The sequence below is a fragment of the Pelophylax lessonae genome (genome assembly GCF_965119305.1).
Source record: "Pelophylax lessonae genome assembly, chromosome: 1".
Taxonomy (NCBI): domain Eukaryota; kingdom Metazoa; phylum Chordata; class Amphibia; order Anura; family Ranidae; genus Pelophylax; species Pelophylax lessonae.
In genome coordinates, this window is record NC_138768.1 from 228728934 (window position 1) to 228743073 (window position 14140).

The 14140-nt window shown below is 43.9% G+C and overlaps 1 protein-coding gene across 2 annotated transcripts in view; it reads right to left on the bottom strand.

Annotated features, from left to right (window-relative positions):
• The window catches only part of CAMKK2 (calcium/calmodulin dependent protein kinase kinase 2), a 216591-nt gene that overhangs the window by 27288 nt on the left and 175163 nt on the right, over positions 1 to 14140 (bottom strand). For both annotated transcript variants that reach the window (XM_082255601.1, XM_082255602.1), the window contains exons 9-10: positions 11089 to 11177; positions 8906 to 9105 (exon numbers count right to left, since the gene is read on the bottom strand). In XM_082255601.1, coding sequence (XP_082111727.1) covers positions 8906 to 9105; positions 11089 to 11177 — 289 coding nt within the window. The remainder of the gene's footprint in view (positions 1 to 8905; positions 9106 to 11088; positions 11178 to 14140) is intronic.

Here is a 14140-nt window from a genome sequence, read left to right on the forward strand (position 1 = left end):
TTGTCATATTTGTTTCATAAATGTAATAAAAACTGTTGAATGCCAGAAATCTAGTGAGCTGATAACTTCCTGTGTTCTCTGCTTCTGCTGCAATGTTACCTGTTAGCATTGTTCCACGTTATGTGTTCTTTAGAACACCTTCCCCCTGTGTTATGGAGATGAAAAGAAGGAGATATGTTCATGTTCTATAATACTAACATACTTCCTGTCCTAAGGCACCAAAGGTGCTGTGACAGAGGGGGCTCTAGGCTTTATGAGGCCTTAGGCAAAACGTAGACATGAGGCCCCACTCACGCCCATAACAGGAAAATAATTCAAGTGATAAAAATTAACCACTTAAGGACCAAGCCTATTTCTGGCACATGAAATAAAAATGAAAAAAGGTGCGCAAACCAATATAAACGTGTAAAAGCAGCACTGTGATGAATAGGAGTAAGTGAAAGAAATGTAACTGTGAATTACAAAAGTGCGCTAGTTACTGAATTATACATTTATCATCCAGTAACTAGCGCACTTTTGTAATTCACAGTTACATTTCTTTCAATTTCTAGCACATGTTGTTTACAAGTTAAAATCTGTGTTTTTTTGCTAGAAATTACTTAGAACCTTACTTAGAAATATATTTTTTTAGCAAAGACTCTGGAGAATAAAATGGCGGTCATTGCAATATTTTTTGTCACGTGGTATTTGCGCAGCGGTCTTTCAAACGCAAGTTTTTGGGAAAAAATACACTTCACTGAATTTAAAAAAAAAGAAACAGTAAAGTTAGCCCAATTATATATATATATATACCCAACATGTTACGGTTTTAAATTTTGCACACACTCGTGAAATGACGACAAACTACGGTACTTAAAAATCTCCAGGCAGCTCTTTCAAATTTTTTACCGGTTACCAGTTTAGAGTTTAAGTTTCAATGGTTTTTATTGAGTTTTGTGAGAAAAAGAGTTTACAGCGCACAAAAGAGCCAACATGGCTCAACCATATTCTTTAAAGACATTAAACTGCACGGAATACATAAAATACAGCGGTGCCAATTCAGAAAGTCACAATAGCAAAAATGAGAAACCAACAAATCAGTACAAGACATTGTATGCTCAGGCTGGTCATCCAGCAAATGAAGCGAAAACATAGAGACAGCGCCCCCTCCATATTACACTAAAGGGCAGGCGGTCCGGGCCCGAACCCCCCCAGGCGCCCCTACGGGAACATACTGCGCCCCTGGGGGAGGACGGCCCCCGACCCCCGACCCCAGTACCAAGCCCTCAACTAGTGGGGGGCGTAGCCTGTTATCCGTGCACTATCAGAAAGTACCAAAGGAAAAAAGAAGAAACAGAGGGAACAGAACAAGACCAGGGAGAAAAGTGGAAACAGCAGAGGAGGGTAGCAGGAGTGGGAAAGTGGAAAAAGGATAGAAACAACAACGGCTGGTGAGAAAATAGAGGGTCGACACCCAGGTCCCACTCACCCCTAAGGGGGAAGTTTCCCCAACATCACGTCCAAAGCGACCGAGGCCCCCGACCACCCCTATGAGGGGCCCGTCAGGTACCTTATCCAGGGGTCCCATGTTTTGTCAAACATACTCATCCTGTCATTCAATAACGCCACCATCCGTTCGTTTATCATGATCCAGGTCAGTTTGGCTTTTAAAAGCTCAAATGGCACCACTGGGGTCCGCCACGAGCGGGCTATGGCTATTTTGGCGGCCGTAAACACGAAGGCGATAAGGCGCTTAGCGGGTTTAGATGCCCCCTCCACCGGTTTACCCAAAAGAGCATTTAGGGGATCCTTTATCAAGTTGACTTGGGTCAAAGAGTAAACAAAATTGTAGACTCGGACCAGTTTAGAGTTTAAAAAGAGGTCTTTTGCTAGAATTATTGCACTCGCTCTTTCGATTGCGGGGAGACCTCACATATATGATTTTGAACACAGTTTTCATTTGCGGGTGCGACTTAAGCATGCGTTTTCTTACTTGCGTGAGCTCACGGGGATGGGGGCGCTTTAAAAGATTTTTTTCCCCCTTTCATTCTATTTTTAACAGTTTTTTTTTTAAAATCTGATCACTTTTATTGCTGTCACAAAGAATGTAAACATCCCTTGTGACAGTAATAGGCAGTGACAGGTACTCTTTATGGAGGGATCTGGGGTCCAAAAGATCCCAGACCTCTCCACTGCACTTCAAAGTATTTAAAATGCTGAAATCTGCATTTTTGAATACTGTCACTTTTTTTTAATTGGCACCGTTAGCAGCTGAGTAAACCGGAAGTGACGTTGTGATGTCGCTTCCGGGTTATATGATCGATCGGAGAACCGATCGAAGCCGAATCCGGCTTTGTTCGGGACTCCAACCAGCTGGCAGACGTGCCGGCTGAATACTCGGGTCTCCCGGAGCTGCGGAAGGCGGCTGGAGGGATAACTAAGCCGCATCGGTTGTTATCTGCAGAAAGCCGCCTGCGGCTCTAAAAAACGATACCAGGGTGATGCCTGCAGCTACAGTACAACCACTTCTTCAAGCCGATGTACAGGTGCATTGGTTTGTGGGAAGTGGTTACCCGTTTAAACTGCATTAACCTATTAAGAGCCTTAAATCCTATGAACTATAAGTTCACAGTTTCTAGAATTTTCTCTAACCATTTATTCGTTAATCAAATAACATTAAACATAGGGTATGTATTAGGGATCGACCGATATCGGTTTTTCGTTGCCGATACCGATATTTTGACCATCGCATATCGGTATCGGCCGATATGGGCCGATATTTTGTACATTTAAAGTTTTGAAAAATAAAGACAATTTTTGTTTAATGTTTAATGGCTGGCTTGCTAGAACCCTGTGGTGGGTGGTTGGCTGGCCGGCACCCTGTGATGGGTGGGTGGCTGGCTGGCACCCTGTGGTGGGTGGCTGGCTGTCTGGCACCCTGTGGTGGGTGGCTGGCTTGCTGGCACCCTGTGGTGGATGGCTGGCTGGCTGGCACCCTGTGGTGGGTGGCTGGCTGTCTGGCACCCTGTGGTGGATGGCTGGCTGTCTTGCGCCCTGTGGTGGGTGGCTGGCACCCTGTGGTGGGTGGCTGGCTTGCTGGCAACCTGTGGTGGATGGCTGGCTGGCACCCTGTGGTGGGTGGCTGGCTGTCTGGCACCCTGTGGTGGACGGCTGGCTGTCTTGCGCCCTGTGGTGGGTGGCTGGCTGTCTGGCATCCTGTGGTGGGTGGCTGGCTGTCTGGCACCCTGTGGTGGGTGGCTGGCTGTCTGGCACCCTGTGGTGGGTGGCTGGCTTGCTGGCACCCTGTGGTGGGTGGGTGGCTGGCTGGCTGTCTGGCATGCTGTGGTGGGTGGGTGGCTGGCTGTCTGGCACCCTGTGGTGGGTGGCTGGCTTGCTTGCACCCTGTGGTGGGTGGCTGGCTGTCTGGCACCCTGTGGTAGTGGGTGGCTGGCTGTCTGGCACCCTGTGGTGGGTGTCTGGCACCCTGTTTTGGGTGGCTGGTTGGCTGGCACCCTGTGGTGGGTGGGTGGCTGGCACAGGGGCTGTGGGTGGCTGGCTGGTACAGGGCCTGTGGGTGGCTGGCTGGTACAGTGCCTGTGGCTGGCTGGTACAGGGCCTCTGGGTGGATGGCTGGCTGGTACAGGGCCTGTGGGTGGCTGGCTGTCTGGCACCCAGTGGTGGGTGGGTGGCTGGCACAGGGGTTGTGGGTGACTGGCTGGCACAGGGCCTGTGGGTGGCTGGCTGGCTGGTACAGTGCCTGTGGCTGGCTGATACAGGGCCTGTGGGTGGCTGGCTGGTAAAGGGGCCTGTGGGTGGCTGGCTGGCACAGGGCCTGTGGGTGGCTGGCTGGCTGGTACAGTGCCTGTGGCTGGCTGATACAGGGCCTGTGGGTGGCTGGCTGGTAAAGGGGCCTGTGGGTGGCTGGCTGCCTCGCTGGTACAGTGCCTGCGGATGGCTGGCACGGGGCCTGTGGGTGTGGATGGCTGACTGGCACCGGGCTGCTGTGGGTGGGTGTATGGCTGTGATACACTCCCGCGAGACTAGTACCGACTCCAGACGAGTCTGTCCAAGGCGAGGGAGGCGGCCTAAGAAGGCAGAATGACGTCATGAAAATATCGGCAATATCTGTAACTTCCGGGGCCGATCGCTAGTATGTATATACAGTGGGTATAGAAAAGAATCACCCCCTTAAAAATAATCATATGTTGTTGCTATACAGCTTGAAATAAAGACAGACACAGTTTTTGTTTTATCCAACTTATGCACTTTCCCCGATATATCGGAACTGGAATCGGCCCCTGAGGTTACCGATATTGCAGATAATTCTGGAAAGTGCATGTACTGGAGTGATGCCTGCAGCTAGAGGCATCACCCCGGTACCGACGTCCATAGCCGACGGTCGGCTGTCTTGTAATGACAACCACTGCGGCTGAGAAGCCCCTCGGCTGTCATTAAAAGGAGCGGGAGGGGACGTCTCCCCCCTCTCACCGCCTTCCACGGCTTGCCCGGGTCTCCCGTCCCACTGGGAGACCCGGGCATCCTACCTGCACGGCCGCCGAAGAGAAGACCCGATCAAAGCTGCATTTGGCTCTGATCGGGTCTCCATGTAAAAACCCGGGAAGTGATGTCATGACATCACTTCCAGGTACTCGTCGGCAAATTTTAAAAAATGTGAGCATTCAAAACAGCCAAACTTGGCGTTTTGAATGATTTTAAGTGCAGAGGAGGGGTTTGGGGTATTTTAGACCCCCAGATCCCTTCACAACAGTACCTGTGAAAATATATATTTTTTATTTAAATGTCCGAAAATAATGGCCAATATCGGCTGATACTGATGACCAAAATATCGGTATCGGCACTAAAAAAAACTGTATCGGTTGATCACTAGTATTTACTCAATGTAACTTATAGTATCCAAGTAAAAAATATGCCAGTGACATGTTGGAAAAAAAAAATTCAAACACAGAATCACTGAGTTGGAAAAAAGAATCACCCCCTTGTGTCAGTATTTTGTTAAACCTCCTTTTGCTTTAATTACAGCCTTTAGACTGTTGGGATATGTCTCTACTAACCTTGCACATCTATACTTGCCCCCTCTTCTTTGCAGAACTGCTTAAGTTCAGTTTAATTTGATGGTGACAGTTTGTGGACTGCAGTCTTCAAGTCATTCCACAGATTTTCAATGGGGTTTTAGTCTGGGCTCTGACTGGGCAATGCAAGGACATTCACATTTTTCTCCTTCAACCACTGTGTGGTTATTTGTGCTGTGTGCTTTGGGTCATTGTCATGTTGGAAGGTAAACCTTCTTCCCATTGACAACCTTCTGGCAGAGAGCAGCAAATGTTCCTCAAGAATTTGATGGTATGTTGCCATATCCATTTTTCCTTCTATCTTGACAAGTGCTCCAGTCCCTGCTGCAGAGAAACACCCCCATAACAGGATATTATCACCTCCATGCTTTACTGTGGGAATGGTGTTATTTGGATGGTGAGCTGTATAGGACATATTGTTTGGTCTTGAGGCCAAATAATTAAATTTTAGTCTCTTCTGACCATAACACCTTTGTCCATGTGGACTCAGAATATTCAAGGTGTGTTTTGGCAAAGCTCAGTCGTGACTGCATGTTGCCTTTCTTGAGGATTGGCTTTTTTCTTGCAACCCTTCCATACATAGTAACATAGTTAGTGAGGTTGAAAAACGACACCAGTCTATCCAGTTCAACCTATGATGTGTGTGTGTTTGCTGTTAGCCATACATTGTATACCCCTGTATGTTGTGGTCTTTAAGATGCCCATCTGATAGTTTTTTTAAACTATCGATGCTCCCTGCTGACACCACTGCTTGTGGAAGAGAATTCCACATCCTTACTGCTCTGACAGTAAAGGACACCTTACGCAGTTTAAAGAGGAAGTAAACTCTGGACAGAAAAATTAGAAAAAAAAAACCTGTAAGAGAAAGCCATAATGAGCTAGTATGCATCGCATACTAGCTCATTATGAAATACTTACATTGGAACGAAGAACCCGCATTGCCGCCCGTACAGCGACAGAACGGCCGACATGTTCGCATCCTCCGGCCATTTGATTGGCCAGAGGCGCGATTACATCACTGCACGCAGGAGCTGCCATTCATGGCACAGGTCTCTGAAGGAACGGCATGGGTGGCCGTTCCTTCAGAGCGCATCCGCCGATGACGTAATCGGCTGCATTAACAGTAAGTATCACCTAAACGGTGCAAGTTTAGGAGATATTTACAGTACCTATAGGTAAGCCTTATTAAAGGCTTACCTATAGGTACAACTTCCAAGAGAGGGTTTACAACCTCTTTAAGTTTTAATGAGTGGCCCCGTGTCTTATTGAATTCCCTTTCTCTGAAAAGTTTGATCCCTATGCCAAGGTCACCAGTACGGTATTTGTTACATTGATATCATATCTCCTTACAAGCGGCTCTTCTCCAGAGAGAATAAGTTCAATGCTTGCAGTCTTTCCGCATAGCTGATGTCCTCCATTCCCCTAATTATCTTTGTTGCCCTTTTCTGGACAGTTCCAGCACATCCCTTCTGTGGACCGGTGCCCAGAATTGGACGGCATATTCAAGATGTAACCTGACCAGAGTAGAGTGGGAGGATAATCGCTTTATCTCTGGAGTGAATCCCCTTTTTTATACATGCCAGTATTCTGTTGGCTTTGTTGCAGCATGCCATTGCTAAGCCTGTTGTCTACTAGGACCCCCAGATCTTTTTCTATCTTAGATTCACCCAGAGGTTCACCCCCTAGCGAGTAACTTGTGTACGTATTTCTGACACCCAAGTGCATTACAAGCCACATTTGTGGAGAATTTGTGATATTGTTGTAAAAAGGCACACAATGACTACTCTTTGTCATAAATTCCTGCAAGTGCTTCAGAGTTGATGTAGGCCTCTTGGAAGCCTCTCTGACCAGTTTCCTCCTGGCTTTTTCATCCAGTTTGGAATGACATCCTGATCCAGGGAGGGTCTGTGTTGTACCAAATACCTTCTATTTCTTAATAATAGACTTCACTGTGCTTCTAGGCATTGATATAAAGCCTTTGAAAGGTTTTTGTATCCATCTCCTGACTTGTGCCTGTCCACATTTTTATTCCATAGATCTTTTGACAGTGCCTTGCCACCCATAGTTGATTGTTTGCTTCAGTTACACTACTGGGGACTAAAATGCTCCAGGAAAGCTCTTTTCATGCTGAGTTTATCAAAATGTCTACAGCTGATCACAGTTGAAAGTCAACTGGCTTTGTGTGCCCATGAGAAGGTAATTAGCTACACCTGATTGAGTTTACAAGTAATTTTTAGGAGGGGGTGATCCTTTTTCCAACTCAGTGACTCTTTTAATTTTGTTTCTGACATGTTGGTGGTATATCTTTCACTTGGATGTTATAAGTAAAGCACTGAGTAAATAAAGATGAATAAAACAAAATGTGTCTGTCTTCATTTCAGGCTGCAAAGCAATGAAATGTGATTATTTTAAGGGGGGGGGGGCGATTCTTTTCTATACCCATTGTTTATATTACTTACCATCTGTCTGTCCGTCCATCAGCTAAACAGCAGGCCTTCCCAGACTGAGATCCTCTGTAGGCCTTCCCATCTCTAGATCCTTGTGCGGTGGATGGCAGAGGTGACATGCGTGGATGCAACGTCACTTCTCATTGGCAGGAGGGTGGAGTTCCTGAAATCTTAGGTTACACGAGAGGTGCGTGTGACAGGGCTGTTAACAATGCCTGCACACAGCAGTGTTAAGGTGTCTTGTCACCTCTAAAATAAAGCCACGCTGCAAATCAGCTGTTCAGCTACCACGAGGACCGCTTAAGTGAGACAGGGCTCTTAATGCTGCCTGAGCTCAGCAATGTTAAGGTCCCCTGTCCCTCAAAACTGGGGTAATGCAACAGCCAAATTGGGCAGACGCGAGGCCCTAGGCAACTGCCTAATTTGCCCAAATAAAGAGCTGTCTCTGTGTTGTGACAAAGATACTGTACAGTAAGTGAGTGTTGTCCCCCTAGGACAAGCAGCAATCTACTGACAGGATCACCAGGTAATAATAAAGAAAATAGTGCCTGAAAAGAAAACAAATGCAACCATCACATCAAAAAACTGGGAAGCTCCAATATATAACATTTTTGTTCTTTGGTTTAAATATGCTGTGAAAAACACCTTAGCTTTGCTCACAGCTTGAGGTTCAATTAAATGTCCCCATTTCCAAACACATATAGTTTCTTTCCCTTCACTTTCCTATAGTACCCTCCAGGCGCTTGATTCTCACTCCACCATCTTGTATCATCCTGTATGAGTGGCCAATTACCCAACCCAAGAGTTGTCACATGGGGAGGGGAGTGATTTAAAAACTCTCCATACATGGAAGCATGGAGTTTTAGGCTAGCCATTGACTGATCAAAATTTCAATCACGCAATAGAAAACAACTGTTTAATTGACTTCTGTCGAAAAATGTTTTTCCATCAATCAGCATTTGAAGCCAATCGGTGTATTCTGACAGGAAGGATTCCTCCATCTACCACCACATATGTGTTGATTCTAGCTACAAAAAAGCTCCAGAACTTTTTTGAGCATTTGGAGACTTGTCTTGGAGGTGTGGACCAGCTGAATGGAAAAAAAAAAAAAACTGCATATAGCCAGCTTTTCTTTTCGCTCCCAACAAGAAAATGGATAATGAGTATGCACAGGGCAGCAGTAAACCTGTTATTTTGCTCTGCATAGGGAAAAACACAGGTTCATTTTTAAAATTCATGTATTCCTGTATGAGTGATCACATCACTAGACAGTTCTAAGCTGTATTTTAATTACATCAACCCTGAACAACTATTAAAGATGTATTTTACCTTTTTTTATATCAATATAAATAACTACACTTTACACAATACAATCAACCAGGGGTTTACCTTTCCAGAAAAAATTCTGCGTGTTTCCGACAGGGTCTCAGGAGCCATGAAGGCTGGTGTTCCCACTGTGTTGGAGAGAAAAGCATCTTGTCCTTCAAACTGATTGCTGACCCCAAAGTCAGCAATCTTGATGTGGCCATCTTCTCCCACTAAAAGATTGGAGGGCTTGACATCCCGGTGTATAATCTTCTGATAATGCACTGCAGAGACAGTACAATGTTATAGCCTGGATCATGGCAACACCAACATGGAATAATAGTACGCAGCACTGAAGTCAGCTACAAACAGTACATGGGCATTTTTATTTGCCTTGTAGAGCATCTGATGACCTGTGCGCTTTTCTGCTTTACCAGGCTTGCGTTCTCAGTCTAGCTGCAGAATAGCTTAAAACTGCAACCTAGATTTTTAAAGGTCTTGATAGAAGCTTTTCTATTACTGTGTCAGCAGTAGCAGAATGCTGTAAGTCAGTGAAGCGATTCAGCCATTATTTAAAGCAATATTAAAGGAAAGTATTTACTTACCTGCTCAGTGCAATGGTATTGCACAGGGCAGCCTCGAGCCTCTTCTTCTGGGGTCCCCTCGTTAGCAATCCTGGCTCCTCCTCTTGTGTCTGGCCCATAGCACACGCTTGCTAAGGGGGCAGGTGTGCGGGCTCACTCTAGAGCTGGGCTGTGTCTATTCACAGACACATACAGCGTGGCTTGGCCCCGCCCCCACTTTATAGGATTTAATTGACAGCAGACAAAGCCAATAGCTTCTGCCACTGCCTTGGTGTCTGCAGAGAGCAAGAGAGAGACAGCAGCAAAATGCTACTCTCGGGCACAGAGCTGGATCAAAAGAGAAGCCAAAAAAATATTTAGGTAGGCTGATGGCGAGCTGATGCTGGAAGGTTTTTTACCTTAATGCATAGAATGCATTAAGGTAAAAAACCTTATGCCATTTATAACTACTTTAAGGTGTCAGTAATTCAATGTTTTCCCTAGCAGATGACTGCACTTTTCTGTTCAACCCCATCAGCATTTCATCTGCTGTGCATTAGAAATCGACACTTCAAGCTAAGGATCCGCAACACTTAAAAGTATATATAAACTCTAACAGGAATCTTTTCTTTTTGTCCCCTTTTTGTCTGCAGAATATCCCACTGTAATTGTGTTGTTTTATACGTTCACCAAAAAATATCTGTTAACCATGCCAGAAACCCAGTGCTTTTCTGTGTCATATGCACTCTGCAGTGTTATGTAAAACAATGTCATCAAGAAGTACGTTAGGACTACAGAGCAACTTTCTTTATGGCGAAGAGGAGAGGAAGAGGTGTCTGCAGTAGAAACTCAACTCCTGTCCTACAGTGAAATGCACTTCTATGAATACAGTACAAAGAGTTAGTGTGGTCATCCTATGTTATATGTCTTAGAGCAGCTTCAAGATGGTTTGGTCCTGCTGCGCTTTGGGCAAAGAGCAGCTAACCCGCAGGTTTCCTTTGAGTTAGCTAAACTTTTCCATAGACTTCTGTGATGTCCCACGGTTTTCTTCCCAATAATTTTTACTAAAGTTATCACAAAGAACATGGAAGTACAAAACAGTACAACGACCTTTCTTTGGTCCTTCTAAGCATATAATACTGGTTACAAAAGAAGAAAACATTACACGAGTCCTACAGGGTATGAATAGCTTGAACACAATCACCAAAGAAAAGAAAAAACTCAGAGGAAAAATTAAATAAGGACAAAACCATGTCCATGTAAGTATTATCAGGTAATTAGCATGTCCTGCGGTTTTGGTGCTGTTTCAGAAGGAGCACCAAAGATGCAGCATTCAGGAGTTGAGGTGTACTTTCTGAAACCACACCATAACTGCAGGACCTCATAGAAGTCTATGGGAATGCACAGCTAACCCGCACGAAAACCGTAGGAAAGCACAGTGGGGCAGTGTGAAGCTGCCCTTAATTGGAGAATCACCAGGTGAAAATAAAAATGAGAAAAGGATAAGAAAAAAAAAAAAAAGCAAAACGTATGCAGTCACCAAATCAAAGGGACTGCAATATATTACATTTGGTTTAATTTTACACTGTATACACTCTGGGGAAAATCATACATGGTTAAAAAAGAGTTTTAATTTCTCTAATAAGAAAGACAAATGATATTATTAGAGTAACAAAGAGACAAAAAAAAAAAAAGGAAACTCACAGTACTCAATTCCTTTAATCAGATCCTGGAAGTAGAACCTGGCCTGGTCTTCTGTTAGTGGTTTTGTAGTTGGTATATCCATCACTGCCCTAGAACAAAAACACAAACATCATAGGGTGTACAGTACAAAAACAAACACACAGTATGGCAAAACTGTAATCTTTTTGTGCAAACTACATACGCCGGAAGCAGCAAAGACCAAAGTTTGACACATTTCAGGCACAAGACAGGCAACGCACCTACTTTTTTCAATAATTTTCTGCTGGTATTAAAGCTAAACATACAGGAGGTATAGAAAAGAATCACCCCCCTGAAAATAATCAAATTTTGTTCCTTTGCATTGTAGCCTGAAAGTAAGACAGAAACAGTTTTTGTTTTATCCAACTGTATTTACTCAATACATGTCTCTTCTGCATTAAAAATCCTGACTCTTCGCCCCTTTTTGTTCAGTAAAAAAAGTTTCACATTAAGAGAAGTATCATTGCTACTTTAAACTATTTGCTAGGCACTTTAATGGACTGACTGTCTCCAAAATTCTACACAATACCTATTAAATGTGAATACCTATTACAGCTGTACTTACTAGGGATAAGTGAACTATTTGAGCAATTGTAGGTCTGAATTACCTACCTTCCAGTAACTTCACAAGTCTGCATGAATAAGATCCCGTCACAATATACACAGTATGATTTGTTAAAAACAAACTGCAACTTTTATTGTCAGGGAGGTGACTGGAACCCGTTGGTCACTCTGACAAGGCTCCAGCACTTTTCTGTTGAGAGAGGAAAACCTTCCAGAAGAACAACCATCTCTGCAACACTCCACCAATCAGGCCTGTATGGTAGAGTGGTGAGATGGAAGCCACTCCTCAGTAAAAGGCACATGACAGCCCGCCTGGAGTTTGCCAAAAAGCACCTGAAGGACTCTCAGACCATAAGAAACAAAATTCTCTGGTCTGATGAAACAAAGATTGAACTCTCTGGTCTGAATGGCAAGTATCATGTCTAGAAGAAACCAGGCCCTGCTCATCACCTGGCCAATACCATCTCTACAGAGAATGGTGGTGGCAGCATCATGCTGTGGGGATGTTTTTCAGTGGCAGGAACTGGGAGGCTAGTCCGGATCGAGGGAACGATGAATGCAGCAATGTACAGAGACATCTTTGATGAAAACCTGCTCCAGAGCTCTCTGGACCTCAGACTGGGGCGAAGGCTCATCTTCCAACCGGATAATGAACCTAAGCACACAGTCAAAATAACAAAGGAGTGGCTACGGGACAACTCTGTGAATGTCCTTGAGTAGCCCAGCCAGAGCCTTGACTTGAACCCGATTGAACATCTCTAAAGAGATATTAAAATGGCTGTGCACTGACGCTCCCCATCCAGCCTGATGGAGCTTGAGAGGTCCTGCAAAGAATGTGAAAAACTGATTAAAAATAGGTGTGCGAATGTTGTAGCATCGTACTCAAAAAAACATGGGGCTGTACTTGGTGCCAAAGGTGCTTCAACTAAGTATTGAGCAAAGGCTGTAAATACTTGTGTACATGTGATTTTTATTTGTTTTCTATTTTTAATAAATGTGCAAAGATTTCAAGCAAACTTCTTTCACGTTGTCATTATGGGGTATTGATTGTAGAATTTTGAGGAAAATAATGAATTTAATCCATTTTGGAATAAGACTGTAACAAAAAATGTGGAAAAAGTGAAGCGCTGTGCATACTTTCTGGATGCACTGTATAATACTGAAGAGCTGATGAGTAGCAGAAATTCAATATCCATATGGATAGATTACAATAAATTCATTCATAGTATAAATAAATTGAAATGTATTCTCCAAGTGTCTAACGCATGATTGTAACAAAGCTGCATCCAAGAACTCAATGCGTTTCGTGGACCAACCCTCACTTCTTCAGGAGTAATTGCAGGGTTCATGTAAAACAGCTCAAAATGAGACATGGTGGTGCAGAGGATAGGAGGCTTCTGGGATAGAACGTCTATCCCGGAAACTGTGGCAGTGTGACCCGTGGGGACCAAAGGCACTGATAGAGGGCAGGCGAAATGTATAAGTCGACATAGTGTAATATTACCCACAGCAGTCCAAGAGATTTAAAGTTAAACAATGGTGTTGTTCTATACTTCAATAATAAATTATATAAATTCGTAATAAATCAGTGTTAGTGATAAATACCAAGTGATGGAATATGTGATAAATCGATAGTGTTATATACATCAAAAGTATTGCATAAAGCTAAGACAGTGAAATAAATTAATAAAGATAATAAAGTGGAAAATAAATAAATAAATACCAAGTGGTATCGAAAAATCCTGAATAATGATGAATCAATACTGAGTGTATGACAAGGTGAAAAAAAAAAATAAAAGAAATTATTCAGATAGAAGATATGTAACAATGTGGGTAAATATAAAGGTGAAAGAGGATCTTCAAAAAGACAGCCAATATGAGCAATTACAGTCTCTGTCCAGAGACTAGCCTAATAGGGCAGGTAGGTAAAAAGTTCAGAGAATGGGTGATTGATGGATGGATTGAAACATGATCCGTGATAATTCTGACTGTGCTAGATTCTTACCTTACAGCTGTAAGGTAAAAGCATGAGAATCCCAAGGAAATAACAAGTCCGTGGAACCTGGATCCTTCAGATGTCTCTAAGGTATTCCCAGGTCTCCAAATAATAGCTGGTAAATTCCTTTCCTTTCTCAATCCTAACGTGGATGGATAATCCTAGGGGATGTCTCAGAGGAAGGTGGGCAAGGAGAGAAGAAGGCTCCAATAGTGTAGTAACTAAAAAGGTTTTATTTCAAAAAAATAAAATACACTTACATATTAAAGTCAGACGATCGGCTTGTAGTGCACGTAGATTCTCCCCTTATAGTCCAAGAGATTTCTCGTAGTCCTTTATCCTGGGGCTGAAATTCAGTTAATCTCTTGGACTGCTGTGGGTATTATTACACTATGTCAACTTATACATTTCTTGAAGTCCACCTGCCCTCTATCAGTGCCTTTGGTCCCCACGGGTCACACTGCCACAGTTCCT